We start from the raw sequence: 15,081 nt of genomic DNA on the forward strand, positions 1-15,081 counted from the left end.
GACGGAAAACAAGCTCGCTGAGTGCTCTTGTGAGAAGATATGGAGAGGGTGTAGAGTGAAAGAGTCGCGCATTCAGTGAACGTGCTGTGATTGGCAGGCACGACACGCGCATATAGTATGGGCAGCAAAAAGTTACCCACAGAGTCGGCAAACCTCCCCTTTGGGTGAGAGGTAGTATGCTGTTGAGTCTGACGCGCCCTGGGGCAGTAATCTGCCACCTGCTCCTAACAAGGCCTCTAAAGTTACTTCCGTCAGACGAGCGGAATTTCTTTGTATACAGCCTTGGCAGAGCGTGCACACTCAGACTTCCCCACGTGACCGAATTCTTACACCCGCCGCGTAAATCGGCGGTTCCAGAATGGTGAAAGCCGCCGCAGCTGTAGGTATCTCAGTGACCAGGGTTTTCGCTGTGACTGGCATCCTCCCACCATCAACTTACCAACCTCAGCACATAAGCCCGTGCCACAGAAAATCACTTAGGCTTAAGGAGGCACTTTTCATCTCAATCGTTTCATAAGTCACTCGCTGCTCCAACTGTCAAAGAACTTTGTTGTCCCAACAGTCCGCTGCCTCGGCCGCACGCCAACCAACCAACCAACCAACGAACCCCTCCATCAGAGGCCCGTCTACCTTACCTCGAGGAATCCTATCGACAACTTAACACGAGTTAAGCCCAACCTTTCAGGACCTCGACAAAGAGGCCTCATTGACATCAACATGGATTCCATGAGATCTCTCAACACTTCACTTCCCTCTACTCGACCTGCACCTCCCGAACAACTTCTCCAAGCTTTCCGAAACGCCGCTCTCTCGGTGACAAATCTATACAAGAGTGCTGTGACAGACCAGGGATCTGCTCGACAGGCCGGATACCAGGAAGCTCTTGAAGATCTATTAAGCTTTCTAGATCGGGAAAACCTGGGTCTGCAGGATGGTGAAGGTTGGAGAGTAAGACAATGGGCTACCGAACGATATGACGGAAGCGCCTCTCACCAACAGGGCGCCGAGGACGATGACGACCGGAGTGATATTGAGCCCAGACATCGAAGTGTTTCCCCAGCCAAAGAAGAGGCACCCGCACCTTTAATACCCACTCGGACCGAAGCACCCAAAGTTGAACATTCCACTCAGACGGAAGAGCCCTCGCCTGCAAGGGGCTCGGAACAAACATCTACCCCTGTCTTTCATTTTACTGGTGCCACGTCCTCCAATGAATCTGACAATATGCAAACCGACGAGAATGTACAAGGCGTCGAACATGGAGCAGATAACACACCGTCTAGTTCCTCCGGTCCCGCTATTCGATTAGAGCTTCTGAACAACTACGGCAGTCGTGCACCTCACCGACACGGCAGTCAGCGGAACGCTAATCGACCCAACAATCGAGAGTTCACCTTCACATCAGGGACCAAGCGTAAATTACAGTTTCCCGATTTTTTTGACATTTCCAACATCGGACCCAGGGACGGGTTTGGTGGCGGTGCTGGCACCGGCAGCAACAAACGAGGTCGACTTTCATGAAGGCGTACGTTGTTATGTAGACAATTTCTGCTCGAGCAAGGTTTTTCTTCCGTGGGAGTTGAAGCGGAGCTTCAGATGCCGACACGACGACGCCAGGACAGAATGAGGGTGGGGACAGGAACATTTGTTAACGACGACATGATCAACGGCATAGCGAATTCTGTTTATTATCAAAGCAGCAGCAGCAGCAGCATACCATTATCATATTTCTGTGAGCTCATGTTTGAGCAACTTCTACCGACTTTTGCGTTGTTCTTTGGGGCCTACACTTGAGTTTGTTTCCCGACCGCCTTGACGTTGTTCAGGTGCCTCGCCAGGTATCCGAGGTAGGTACCTCAGGGTACTCGAGAGGCTCGAGTTGAGATAGTACATAGACTTGAGGATACCAATTAATTGACCTCGTTTGGTTTCGAGTTACTTTACATTTGCTAGTATTCCATTTTTCGACTTGTAGGTTGCTTCTGCCCGCTAATAATACATCAGATAAGGTACAGACATGCATATGAGCATCCGTCCACATCCTGTACGGCTATTCTCAGGTTCGCCGTGAGGTGTAGGGACTGGGAGGTTGTAGGACGAGAGGGAGGATGTAGGCCGTTCTAAGTTGAGGTACGTCGTAAAAGGTACATACATAGGTTGACGATGGACGGTGAGGGAATACATAGATCGAGGCAAGTCAGGTATGGAGACAGGCCCTCCGGGTTCGTACTGAATGTTCCCATCAAAGACATGCGATGCGATGCGATGCGATAGGATAAACTCCCCCAGAGTGAGAGGGGCCGTAAATCCGATCAACGTTTATTTTTCAGTTGAACATTCGATAGATCCCCAACCCGACCAAGGTCGCCGACAACGACAAGACGCCCAATTGTCGTGAGCCGGACTTGTACTTTGACTTGCTGAGTTCGATGGCCCTGCGCTGCGTCCGCAGTTGTTGCATGCCAGAGTAATAAGTGTATATCCCCAGGGATGTGAGTGCGGTCGAGCCTACGGGAGGGAATGAGCCCCAAGGGGAAAAGAATTAGTTTGGGAACACGGACTGACTCCTCCGCGGTTGAAGGAAAGAGAGTACGGGATAGTACGGTGGGTCGCAACTCATCACTGTCCAGGAACCTCGGATCATCATGGTACATACCTAAAACTCGACACGATAGACAATCTTCACTCCTGTCAAAGGCCTTGGGGTCTTCAAAGTCGTCGAATTTCCGACTTGTGGAAGAAGCCGTGCCGGAGACGAGATCTTTGAGTGCCATTTCTTCTTACTTGTCCTCTCTCCCTCTCTCTCGTCGGTTTGGTCTTTTGATCTTTTGTTCTTCGCTTCAAGATCGTCTCGCGTCGAAAGGTCACCTCGAGATGTAAACGCAGAGCATTGTCGTATTAGTAAACAAAACCGTGTTGGATGGCTTTTAACAACTGTTTGGTTACAGCCAAGCACCCGATATTGGATAGGTGGTGGGTACAAGGTGCTGGACTTGACAAGGCGAGGCGGTAAATACTTTATTGTACAATTGCGAGTACGAATTAATTGAAGGCTGAAGTGGTTACTTTGTATGTGATCGATGAAAGAGGGATCCGTGTTACGAGGAGGTTCGATACTCGGGATGCATAAATTCCAACTCGGTTCCATTGCCGCTTTTATATATCTAGGGAGGCCTGATCAAGAGGAACGATACAAGATGGGGAGGTGTCTTGCGCCCGCTTAACTTTCCCATTCAAACCTCGCCGGCTGCCGAGACTACTCTATCACGTGAGTCTTCGCCTTGTTTCCTTGACGCTGAAGCTGCGGACTCATCTTGTTAGTTTACACTTTCTAATTAGTGCTTCTCCTCGCTCTATGTCTTCCTGGATTTCGGCAGCTTAAATCAATTTAGCTAGAATCCCTCAGCTTGAAGATGGATGCGCCACCTCTATTACTGTGATAATAGGACATTACTTGTTAGTCATAGTGGTTACTTTCTATATGCCTGCTCCATGTCTCTCTGGATTCGGTGGCTTAAATCAACTCGGCTGAAATTCTTTCAGCTCGAAGACTAGAACGCCATCTTCGTTATTTCAGTATAAAGTTCTCGCCGAGCATCGCACGAGTATAGAGATGGGATGAGAAATACAATCTCGAACCATTCTGGCAGCCTTGTACTCATATAATTTGAAAAGCACGAGTCTCTCTCTACAGCAGAGCTCTCCAGACGACCTCTTTTTTGCTTTCTTGCGACAACACTTTAACTTTGAACTTGAAGCTATGTCGATATTTCGTCCCGACAATGACCAGCGGAGAGCGAGATGCTTTGCCTTGGCAAACCAAGCTCAGCTATAATATACTGAACACCAAAAGCTGGCTCGTATTTGCGAGGAAAACGCGAAGCAGCTTTACACCGCATTGGGAAAGATTGCCAAGGCCCAGGACAAAACCGTCGCTCAATTACTCGACCTCCCGGACCAGTATCAGAATGTTGTATTCGCCCCAGGGTTCGAATATCATGGCCTAGAGGGTCTTGGAACAACCCTCAGCTTCTCCGCCTGGTTCAGTCTTACTTGTATGGTCTCGTCGCCGGCACTCTATGTGGGCGCTCAGCTCATCTTTGTACATGCCGGTTCTATCTTTGCTGGCATGGTCGAGGGCGCGGCTGCCGCAAGACAAATGGGTATCCTGCGTCTTGCTCGCCTGGGAAGGGCTCTTCGAGGTCCTGGATTCGGTGCTGCGGGAGTCAGGGCTTTGCGGTGGGCTCGATTTGGACGCTTCCTGGAAATCGGTAGCTTCGCGCTAATCCCCGTCGCTATCGGCCTCGAAGCATGGATCGACGAAACAGACTATACGCGTCTGGTAAACTCCATCGAAGATCTGGCACCAATGCGCCTTGACGCCTGCGCACACAAACTCATGATGAAGTATGTCTCGGACAATATCACGAGACTTGCAACCACCGCCAGTGTCTACGCAGAAGAAACCACTATCGCGTCCAATCTTGATATTCGTGCGAAACTAGGCGATCTCACACAAAAGCTGATCAAGGAGTTCAACGAAGTAGGCGAGAAAGCCAAAGCCGAGGTGGAACAGTCTGACAAGGATCAACAAGCTTACACCGCCGACGATCCTGACCTTTCGAAGCATGTTTTAGAGCTCTACAAGATGTCAGAGACTATCAAAATCACACAGCTTGACGTGTCGTCCGACTTCGCTGTGAATGGGTTGCAAGCACAAACAAATTTCAAGGACGGTCTGCGGTTTGGTGGACCTGGCGGCACTGCGTCATCAAACACAATGGCAACGGACGAAACCATCACGAAAGCTACGTGGAAGACTGGGACTCTGGTCAGTGACGAGAAGATGAAGGTCATACACAGCCTAGTGATCACCACCAACAAGAGAACTCTCGGGCCCTTTGGTAAGGGTGGAAGTATGGTCACCACGGACGCTACGGACCAAACTTTTAGTTGTCCCGATAGATTTATTGTCTGTGGTTTGATGGATCTGGCAAGCAAGGTCGTGGATAAACAAGGAGACATGGATTTAGCCAACAAGACGTACATAACTGAGCTACGATTTGTTATTGCTCCGAAGAATTGAATCCAGACCCAGAGGAGGAAGGAGGTATCAGCCAGACGCCACTGCAGAGCGATTCAAACCAGAAGTTTAAAGTATCTAAAGAACCATCGCTTACTTTTTCAAAACGAGGGGCTAAAATTCATGTCATACATAGATAGTCTAACGTCGTCTACAAGGAGACGAAAAGAAGAGTATTCAATAAGAGACACAGAGGAGCTCTTCAAGACTGCGGATAGATGATCCATGATCAGACTGTGACCATGGAAATGGCTTCATTCCTTCAATTACTACCCTCTTGGTATAAACTACAGAGCAGTCGCCGGGTTCTACCAACAATCCCCACCCACCAACTGATGTCGAGAACAACTCCTCAAAGTTACCTATTTTCATGACTATGCAGCCCTTCAACAATCAACTTTGCAACATTCATCCCGGCCAATGCCGATGTCTCCATTGTTGAAATAAAACTCTCCATGCCAGAAAGGTAGTACAAACCCACACCCTCACCCTCATCCATCTGTAACGTGAAATTCGAGAAGGTCGTCGTAGGCAATTCGTAAGGATAACTATGCCACACCTTCTCATACAACCAACTCAAATCTTTCTTTGGGAGGGAGCCAAGACTGTCGTCCTCTCCCGACGGAGGCGTGTACTCGAACCCGAGAAGCTCAGACAAGAACGATCCTGTCAACGGAGCAGGAGAGAATATCTTGTACAGGTATTGCGTCGACTCCTCATCGTCCTGACTTGAACCGTTGACAGCACCGATCGGACCCGCAGAAAGTCCATCGCTTTCGGGGTGCAACACTCTCAATGTGCTAATTGACCAGAACCCCGAAGGACCGACAGCTTCAACACCATGTTGAGAGCCTAGGCGCTCGTTCAAATCCTCGGGCAACGTCGTTATGACCGAACTCGGCACATCGTCTTGTTTGTCATCGCTCAGACCAAAGTACGCCGGCGCCAGCCTGTGTGGGGACGTGAATAGCGTAACATACAACGATACATAAGGAATCCTGACTGGCGGATCCAGTATCTTGGGCGTGAATGAGATGTTTGCAAACTGATACGGCGCCGCGAGGATGACCGTGTCAAACTCGAAATCATCCTCGGCCATGTCATCATTAGTGGTCTGCAGAGCATACGTTCCCTTGCTCGTCCGCTCAACATGCGTCACACTAGTGTTCAGGAACGCTCTTTGTGCAGAATGTTTGACCATTGTGTCAAATATCTGCCAATTGCCACCATGGACGGCCATCGCGCCTTCGATGGCCATACAGACAAGCGTCTCCAGTCCATGAATGCCACCTAGGTTACTCGCATAATTCACGCGGGTGCTCGCTTGGATGATTTCGCGAGCGAATTGTTCGCTAACACCTGCGTTCTTGAGCACCTCTTTCCCCGTTGCCCCTGTATATGCATCCAGCCCCGTCGCCATGACAGCATCTTGTAGACTCGCGAAAGGGAAATAGTCATCGTAGAACTTCAGAAAGGAAGAGATCGCTGCCCTTGTTGCGCGCTGTGTGCGGATGGGACTGAGCCCATACTTCCACAATAATTTTGCAATGTCCCACCATCCGCGCCAGGAAGATGAGTCGCTGTCTTCCCTGACGGCTGTGAAGACAAACTTGGTCCCATCCCAGATCCCCAGCTCGTATTTCGCAGTGGGTGTGGCTTCGTAGATTTTGAAAGAGGGAGTAAGGTCAAAGTCTCGCGTTGCATTGTACAAAATATAGTTTATCTCGACGAAGATGCTGGCACCTAGCTCGACAGGATACCGAGGGTTGTCCAACGCATTGACGGTCGTGGTGCGGCCACCTATGTATGGGTTCGTGTCAAAGATGGTGATGTCGAGAGGAGGCTCGAGAGAGGATAGTCGGGAGAACTTGTCGAGATGGTAACTAGCTGAGGAGCCACCGGGACCTGCACCGATGATAGCGACACGGTGCACTTGGGTCGAGGGCGTAGTGTTGCTGCTTTGGAGTGGTCTTTGGGCCGGGACATGTTCTGTAGCGATGGTGGAGATGTGAAGGAGCGAGAGGATTAGCACGCGGGAGAGGAATGGGAGATGCATCTTGTGAATTTGCCAACCAAGGCAACAATGAAGGTTAAACTACATTACTTTTCACGAGTAGTGGGAGAAGCTGAGGTGGTACATGAAGTATGCACAGTCATCAAGCGAGGTTGTGATGGTGTTACATGACGAATGTCAGGAGAGGGCAGGACCATGGGAAATGGCGGGTATTATATATCAAACACCTGGCGATGCTGGTGCACCAAAAGATAGCCGTATCGCTCAAAGAGGAAAGTCAGGCTACTGCATCGGGTAATAATCTGTAGAGTCAAAAAATGCTACAAACACAATGCATGCAACATCTGGTACAAACTCAGATTGAGGCCTTTTCTTTCTGTTTCAGGTAGGGATAAGATCGGCCACTTCGAGCCTCATGCTGTTCCACTGCAGAATACTGGTTTTATCACTATCCATTTGTGCTGGTGCCACTATCAGACCACGCAAAAATATCTGTAGCAATGCTCTGCCGCCCAAAAAGTCTGACGAGGCTTCGGGACACCGCACGCTGTGCAGAATTCAAGCTTCTTATCGGCTCAACGGGTCCCAAACGATCCCGCAAAAGCCCCAAATGGCATGAGCGTGTCCTTTCGACAATAGAAGATCCACGACGCCATTACCACCTAGCCCAATACTAACCCACACCTTAGAATAAGACTGCGCCCAACACTCCAACACTCTGGCCTAGGCATAATCGTGATCATATCATAAACCCTCGTTTCCATCACTTGCGTAAGAACCCATTCTGGTTAAGGCAAGGTTGTGCTGATCATTTCGGTCATGCCAAAGCATCACTTCAACGCCAAATTCGGATCTACCAACTTCTTCAGAGTATGGTGTCTGCGACAGTAGAGCTTCTAGCTCTGCTGCATCGCAGAACCAGCGGCTCGTCCAGGGCTTTCTGCCACCGGTACCTCGACAGGAGGGGCTGCGGCGGTTGTCTCTGGGGGCTGCTTCTGAGCAGACGTGGATGCAATAGTGCCAGTTTCAGGACTTGGCCCACCGACAGTGTTGACAGAACTGGCGTTGTTGAGAATTTTAGGACTGTTCACAGGAGCTGCCGCCGCCGGGGTTGCGATTCTTGCCGGTGGTATAGAAGTGGCAGCTGCCGGTAGACTTGGAGGAGGCGCTGGAGGAGCAAGCGCGGGAGTCGTAACGACAGGAGTATTTACCGCATGCCCTGTATTTGAAAAGCCCACAAAATTAGGGTTTCTAAACTCGTTGATAATCGCTTGGAGCTGCCGCATGATGACGTGTTCCTCAGTGCTATCCCCTTCTGCCATTGAAGTAGAAGTCGCTCCATGAAGCATCCGCCGCTTAGCCGAAGCGAATATTCTTTGGTAGACTTGGACCTTGCGCGCATCGGGTTCTTGTTGGTACATGGCGACCTCGAATTCTCGGATTTTGAGTAGACCTGCAGTCGTGCAAGGCATGTTCGGTGCAGAGGAGCTAGCTGCGGCAGCTGGAGAAGCTCCAGGAGTGGAGGAAGATGGTCGACCGGCGCCTTGCTTTGCTGCTGGTTGTTGAAGAGCTGCTCCAGGAAATGGCGGACGATTACTTGGGTTGAGGGGGTAGAACTGACCAGGCGCCTGGCCAGGAGGGTGGGTGCCAGGGCCACTTGGATTGGATGAAGGCGTTCCAGCTGCAAATGGTGGTGGGTATGGCATACCATTTGGTGGTGGTATCGGACCGTTCCCTGCCCCAAAGAAGGGTGGTGGTGGTCCTTGTGGGAGCATACCATTGGGGGGATACGACATATTGTTTTGCCAATTCAACGGCGGAGGCGGCCCTTGTTGAGGTTGTGGCCGTGGTGCTGGATTTGGTTTGGGCTTTGATGCTGCAGCTTGCTGAGCAGCCTTCCTTCTTTCGGCTTGCGGTTGCAGAGCGCCCGGTATAGCCTTCCATGCCCATCCTTTGCCCTCCTTCTTGTCTTTCTCGAAGAGCTTGTTCCATTCCTGGTTCAGGTTGTGTCTTACACTGCTCTGCCAACCTTCCGATTCGACAATGTGAACATAGAAGGGGTACCTCAGTTTGATGGCTCGATAAATGAGTTTCAATGGCATAGCTTGTGGATGAATCTCCATCAAGATGTCGTAAATAAGACGAGCGTAGGGCTCCTGTGGTCTTTGAAGTTGCTCTTCAGTCCAAGATTCCAGAGGTGGATATTCCGGCGAGGGGGATTTTGATTGTCTGGCTTTCTTCGCAGGTTGATCTTCAGTCTCACTCGGTACATCCTGCTCTCCTCCTTCGATCGATTGAAGCACATCACCCTCTTCTCCAGATCTCTTTCTCTTTTTGTATTTCCTTTTCTCAGGCTTGGTGTCGACAGGGAGAGGCTCCTCCTTGATGACCGAAGGTTTGGCGGGATATTTGCCTTTGAGAAGAGGTGGTTCCGGTGTTCTTCCTCCATTAGCAGCCTTTGCCTCCGCCAGTTTCCGAGCTCTTTCCAATTCTTTGCGTTCACGAGTAGACATGATACCATCCTTAGGCGGCCGGCCTGGTCCGCGCTTTTTCGGTGGCACGAGTTGACCGTCGGGGCCGACCAAAGGTTCAGGTACTGGCGGCGACGCTTGAGGTGCGGGTGGTTTTGGTGTATTTGTTGTTAATGTGATTTTGAGCTTCGTCTTGCCGCCGCCACGTGGAGGGGAAGTGTTTTCAAGCTCATCAGATATTGGCGATGCGCTGCCGGGTGGTACCGAGTTCTCTTCCGCCTCCCGTTCTTCTCGTTCGGATTCTTCAGTGACTGAATCTGCTCTCTGACTGGGAAGCCGGAATGTCATCCAGACGTTGGATATTTGAATCCTGGATCCGTCACGTAAGCGCATGACTTCCCCTCGTTCCAAGAAACGGTCGTTCAAAAATGCACCGTTCCTCCCCAGAACCTTCATTTCAAACCATTCCTTGTCGAAATCCCAATATATCTTTACATGTCGTCGAGAAATACTCCTCAAGTTTTCGAGCTCTGACTGTTCAAAGGTGCGACATGCATGGATAGGAATCAAAGGGCAATTATCAGCAGTGGGAATATGATCTGCAGTCACCGGCGCTGGTTGCTCAGTGTCCGACTCGATGTCTTCACTTCCCGTTCGACGTTGCCTCGAGCGTATCTGTCGATTCTCCATCTGCGCTTGGCGTTCTGCCGTCTTGTGGTAGTCAAATGGGATTAAAGGGGGGTTGATAAGCACCTCCTGAGGTTTGACGATACTACCGCCAGACATATCGGAGGAATGAGATTGCATGTGGTGAGAATCCTTATGATCCGGCTCGTTTGGCAAAGGGGCTTCATCGACACCACCAAAGCCACCAGCCTCACTGACCACACTTCCTTGAACTTGACTGTCGCCTGGTCTGGAGACCGCATCAGGAAAACCGGATCGTCTTCCACTGGAACTTTGAGCGCGTTCTTGATCTGCCTGACGTGCTTCGGCAGCTCTTGCTGAAGCAGCTCGGTACGCAAAGGCATCGCGACCTAATTCGCATGCGTATGTGGTTATGTAGTAGTTTCCATCTTCGAATTCAATCTTTGCAAAAGCCTCGATTTCTCTTCGTTCGGGAAGGGGCCCCTGGGACGCCATTGGTGCGAGTGATTCTGCTTGGTCTATGCCGAATGTGTCATCTCCTACTAAATTTGCTTGGGATTGGCCAAATGACTCCTGAGGAAGAGATGGGGAAAATGGTGGCGCGACGTTTTCATCGATGAAGTCGTCATTGTTGAGGGGAGGGAGCGGAGGAACAGAGATGGCGGCGTTCGCATTCACATTCTGGTTGCCTGGGTTGGTATCTTGTGTTGTGTATTCACTAGCATTTGCCTGGCCGTTCGTATCATCGGCTTTGACCGCAGAAAGCCCTGGATGCGTTGTTGGTCCGTCGGCCATAGTTGCGGTCTGCTCAGGGCTTATGGGTGCCAGCGCCGCCAACAGATTGCCAACGGCTTGTTTTCTTTGTTGGGCGTCCATTTCGCTCCAAGAATGACCGTCCTCGACAGGCGATTGATCCGCTTCATCCTGTGGCTGCGAGTCGTGTCGGTGGGGGTTCGAGGGAGCGGGCCATTGTTGATCTTCGAAGTCGTCTAGGTTAATGGAGGACGATGGGAAATCCGGCAGACCTCTAGCCGACGTCGCAATTGCCTGCGACGACATTCCGAGGTCTGCGAATTCTACGGGAGGAAGGGGCGAGGCGAGAGACTTGTCGTCGGTTGGGCGACTTCGTTACCGGGCGAGAAGATGGAGAACAAAAGTTCGAAGTTGTCGCGGGCGTCGGAGACGGAGACAGCGCCAGAGTCGCGGAGTTTTGTCATTTGACCAATCACAGACACGCACGCTGTTCAGATTTTTGGTTGGAATGACAGACACTGAGGCATCTCGATGGCTGAACCGGGGAATCATCACATGCTGCTGGCCAGGATCGCATTTAACTTGCGACTAGACAGAGTGACTCGATCAGTTCACCTCTGAGCCTCAATGAGTCAACAAGTGAACTACTAGTTCGAGACGATTGGACGACCGACGAGTGAGCCCTCCGGCCTCTACTCACACCAGCCTACGAGTCCTCCATGTGACTCCACCACGAAGGCCATGCCTCCTAGAGCAAAGCAGAAGAATGCTCTTCATCCGAAGCCAGGACCTAGCACGGGTATCACAGCACCAAACTGGCCACCTTTGACTCCGGTCATTCCAGCTGACCATCTGTCGATCGAGACTGTCCTTGACGGCCAGATTCTGGTGATTCGGAACCTCTTCACGTCTACGCTATGCAAGAACTATGTTGCCTTTCTGGCCTCACTACCGTTGACCACGACTCCGGGGAAACCCAAAAGGGGAGAGGCTGTCCGCGTCAATGATCGTTTTCAGATCGAAGACCCGATATTTGCCAAAACTCTCTGGGAAAGTAGCGGGCTCAAGTCCCTGGTGGAATCGTTTGGCGATACAAAAGCCTTCGATGGCAAGATTCTTGGTCTGAATTCCAACATTAGAGTATACAGATACCGGCCAGGCCAGTTTTTTGACAAACATTACGATGAAAGCAATAAAATACACTTTGGCGAGGACAAAGTGCCCGCCAAAACCACCTGGACTCTGCTAATCTACCTCACAACTTGCCAGGGAGGTGAGACTGCCTTCTACCCGGAGCCTTCCAAGAGGGGTGTTCCACCACCGGAGCCAATAGTGATCGGCCTTGAGACTGGCATGGCTTTGCTTCATAAACATGGCGACGACTGCTTGTTTCATGAAGGCAAAGAAGTGCGGAGTGGAGAGAAATGGGTGTTGAGAAGTGATCTGGTGGTACAGAGATGATGCAAGTCAGATCGTGCAAACTCTCTCGGCCTGATCTTGATGGCGACACTGAAAATACTCGATAATTACAAGTACACGAGATAGATACGAAGGGGCTGCTTCGGCTGTCATCTTCTCAGGTGTTCAGCGTCAGTTTCGTGAACGGTCCCTTCTCTGGCTTCGGCCAGCATGGTATCGATCCCCTTGTCCTTTAGCGCTTTCTGCTATGTAATTAGCTCCCAACCATGTCACAAACGGAGACCATAGTACCGTTAAGCAAGCTTTATACTTGCGAAAGAGTGGTTCACATTCATCGGTGGATGAACTGCCTCGCAGATATTCTGCGAGCTATCAGTCTATTTGACAAAGAGGTGTGAGTTTGGGTGACGTACTCTCTGAGTACCACTTCAAGAAACAAGTGTCATACTTTCTGTTATACCAGTCAGCATTGCCAGTAGTTCATTGGCATGCCATACTCCTTGACTTCGTTGCATTCTGGCGCCAGTGATGCTGACATGTTGCTCTTCGTCGAGCGAGTTGAAGATTCGCCTTCCAAGAAAAGGCGAGAAAAGACTTGGACAGACTGTATGACGCTGCGCGGAGTTATGTTAATCCGTGCCGCCTGCGCTCGTAAAACTGCCCTAAATATCTATCTGGAAGCCTGTGCACACTCATTTTAGGTACTCTGGAGCCTGGTTCAGCGCTACCTCACCATCTATGTTGAACGAAAAGATTGGCAGCCTCAAGGATAGTACCTGCTGTGAAGATGCACCCCTCGAGTCTGAACCAGGAGTCATTCAACAGCTTCCCTTTGCGGGACCATTCGAAATGATAACAGCAATTCTCTGCTAACTCCACGACTGGAGCTCATCGTTCCTATCGTCCACTAACAAGAGCAAGCCTTTCCAGACATCTTTTAGCCATTCAAGACCGAGACCAACTCCCAGAACTGGCTACAGAGCTCTCTACTTTCCTTTGCCCACAGAGGCTCCTTTGCCTTCCTCGCAGCTTCATCCGTCGCATCGACACCATCGAGTATCGCCTGTGGATCCTCCGTCTCAATAACTCCCTGACCATCTGCCTCTTCTGGTACCACATTCAGGTTGAGATTTTCGCCGTGCGCCGCTTTGTAAAGAAAGGCTCTGTCGGGGAACTGGAGAGCCACAAAGTCCTTGGTGACCTTCATGTTCACCCCCTCCAAGACTTGCAGCAACTGTAATGCAGCCTTGCCTCCACCATGACCGCCATAGGAAACTACCATTGCCGGCTTGCCCCTCCACTCGTTGAAGAGGTAGTCAATGGCATTCTTGATACTAGCAGGATAGCCCCAGTTGTATTGGGGAGTGACAAAGACGAAGGCATTGTATGAAGAGACAAGTTCAGACCAGGCACGGGTGTGCGAATACTTGTAGTCTGATGCCGACTTGATCCGTGAAGGCACGTCAGGTTCATTGAAGAGTGGCAGAGGGTGGTCGTTGAGATCGATTAGGCTCAGCTCATAGGGACGAGGGCTTGGATGAGTCTTTTGAAAATGTTGGAGTGTCTCCAGGACAAAGGTGCCGATCTGAAGACCTGCTCGTGGCTTGCGTTGACTACAGACGATGACACCGATCTTGTGTGTTGTTTGCGGCCTCAAAGCTGCATCCATGGCTCTGGTCAACTCATTCTCGATTGCTGGTGGATTGACGTTGGCCGACATGTCGAAATAGGACGGCTACTGGTGACGGGCTCAGGCTGTGATTTGTGTATCGAGAAGAGCGACTTGCGACGAGGCTATCGTACGGCAGGCCGCAGATGGAGTTGGTGAACCCAAGGACGGTATGACTCGGATTAGTAGCACAAGGATGTAATGCTGTGACTGTGTTGAAGAGGCAGAAGGTGGCCGACTGAATGTTCGCGTGAGTGATATCTTGAGAGCGGTGATTCAATGCATGGATCCGCGAGAGGGTAAATGCATAGTCTCTACAGAGTAAGTCGTTAGTTGTGCGCACTTACACCTCCACCATCCTGTTCTTCCTTCTTGTCACTGATACAACGGTTGGCAGAAGACAATCGCCCAACAATTCAATTCCTCTCGTCTTTATGCAAAGTTTTTCCATCGTCGCGGTCTTTGCCATATGTTCGTGCCCGGGGTTTACGTCTTCCTCCTTCGCATCTAATTGAGATGGCAACCGACCAACTTCCCATCCTACACAAGGGATGACCCTGATCCATTAATTTGTTGTTCTGTGGCAACCAACCAATCTCTAACTTTGGCGACGCGAGTCATGCAGGATTGCGCAGTGCTTTGTCGTTGCTTGTTATCGGCCCTCGGTCTATATCGAGTCATGGCTGAGTTTGCTAAAGCCGAGCGAGCCTCACTAGCACGGGGCCTTTAAAGGCACCCCTGTCCTTCCAACAGCAGTTCATAGCCATATCGCAGCGTCCCGTGGCTGAAACGGAAGACCGTCTTTTCACTGCTTGCGTACTGCTTGCGCCTTGAATCAGCGCCTGCCGCCGACGGTACAAAGGTACTACGTAGCCCTCCGCGATTCTGCCATGCCCTCGGGAAGCACGCGTCAAGTGTGCGAAGCAACTGGCACCCCGTGTATAATAAAAGTCAAGTATGTCGTTCATGCGGCCTACTCACGAGTGAAGTCTTTTCAAAGACTCGAGACCCAAACAAGAGTTCT

At 50.8% G+C, this 15,081-nt stretch overlaps 7 protein-coding genes across 7 annotated transcripts; 3 read left to right on the forward strand and 4 right to left on the reverse strand.

The window, feature by feature from the left end:
* Positions 1-717: 717 nt before the first annotated feature.
* Positions 718-1,521, forward strand: PV08_10407 (uncharacterized protein; the record flags this gene model as incomplete). The annotated part of the gene is made up of 1 exon (XM_016384721.1): positions 718-1,521. One exon carries the CDS (start codon positions 718-720, stop codon positions 1,519-1,521), a length of 804 nt encoding a protein of 267 aa, XP_016231323.1.
* Positions 1,522-2,326: 805 nt separating this feature from the next.
* On the reverse strand, positions 2,327-2,774 carry PV08_10408 (uncharacterized protein; the record flags this gene model as incomplete). The annotated part of the gene is made up of 2 exons (XM_016384722.1): positions 2,327-2,508; positions 2,657-2,774. 2 exons carry the CDS (start codon positions 2,772-2,774, stop codon positions 2,327-2,329), a joined length of 300 nt encoding a protein of 99 aa, XP_016231324.1.
* A 1,008-nt stretch (positions 2,775-3,782) lies between these two features.
* PV08_10409 (uncharacterized protein) lies at positions 3,783-5,086 on the forward strand (the record flags this gene model as incomplete). Its single annotated transcript, XM_016384723.1, has 2 exons — positions 3,783-3,860; positions 3,887-5,086. 2 exons carry the CDS (start codon positions 3,783-3,785, stop codon positions 5,084-5,086), a joined length of 1,278 nt encoding a protein of 425 aa, XP_016231325.1.
* Positions 5,087-5,441: 355 nt separating this feature from the next.
* On the reverse strand, positions 5,442-7,139 carry PV08_10410 (uncharacterized protein; the record flags this gene model as incomplete). Its single annotated transcript, XM_016384724.1, has 1 exon — positions 5,442-7,139. One exon carries the CDS (start codon positions 7,137-7,139, stop codon positions 5,442-5,444), a length of 1,698 nt encoding a protein of 565 aa, XP_016231326.1.
* Positions 7,140-7,993: 854 nt separating this feature from the next.
* On the reverse strand, positions 7,994-11,275 carry PV08_10411 (uncharacterized protein; the record flags this gene model as incomplete). The annotated part of the gene is made up of 1 exon (XM_016384725.1): positions 7,994-11,275. One exon carries the CDS (start codon positions 11,273-11,275, stop codon positions 7,994-7,996), a length of 3,282 nt encoding a protein of 1,093 aa, XP_016231327.1.
* Positions 11,276-11,710: 435 nt separating this feature from the next.
* PV08_10412 (uncharacterized protein) lies at positions 11,711-12,430 on the forward strand (the record flags this gene model as incomplete). Its single annotated transcript, XM_016384726.1, has 1 exon — positions 11,711-12,430. One exon carries the CDS (start codon positions 11,711-11,713, stop codon positions 12,428-12,430), a length of 720 nt encoding a protein of 239 aa, XP_016231328.1.
* Positions 12,431-13,325: 895 nt separating this feature from the next.
* On the reverse strand, positions 13,326-14,108 carry PV08_10413 (uncharacterized protein; the record flags this gene model as incomplete). The annotated part of the gene is made up of 1 exon (XM_016384727.1): positions 13,326-14,108. The coding sequence occupies one exon, from the start codon at positions 14,106-14,108 to the stop codon at positions 13,326-13,328; it is 783 nt and encodes a 260-aa protein (XP_016231329.1).
* Between the last annotated feature and the right edge of the window lie 973 nt (positions 14,109-15,081).

Source organism: Exophiala spinifera (assembly GCF_000836115.1).
Source record: "Exophiala spinifera strain CBS 89968 unplaced genomic scaffold supercont1.8, whole genome shotgun sequence".
In the NCBI taxonomy this organism is placed as follows: Eukaryota; Fungi; Ascomycota; class Eurotiomycetes; order Chaetothyriales; family Herpotrichiellaceae; genus Exophiala; species Exophiala spinifera.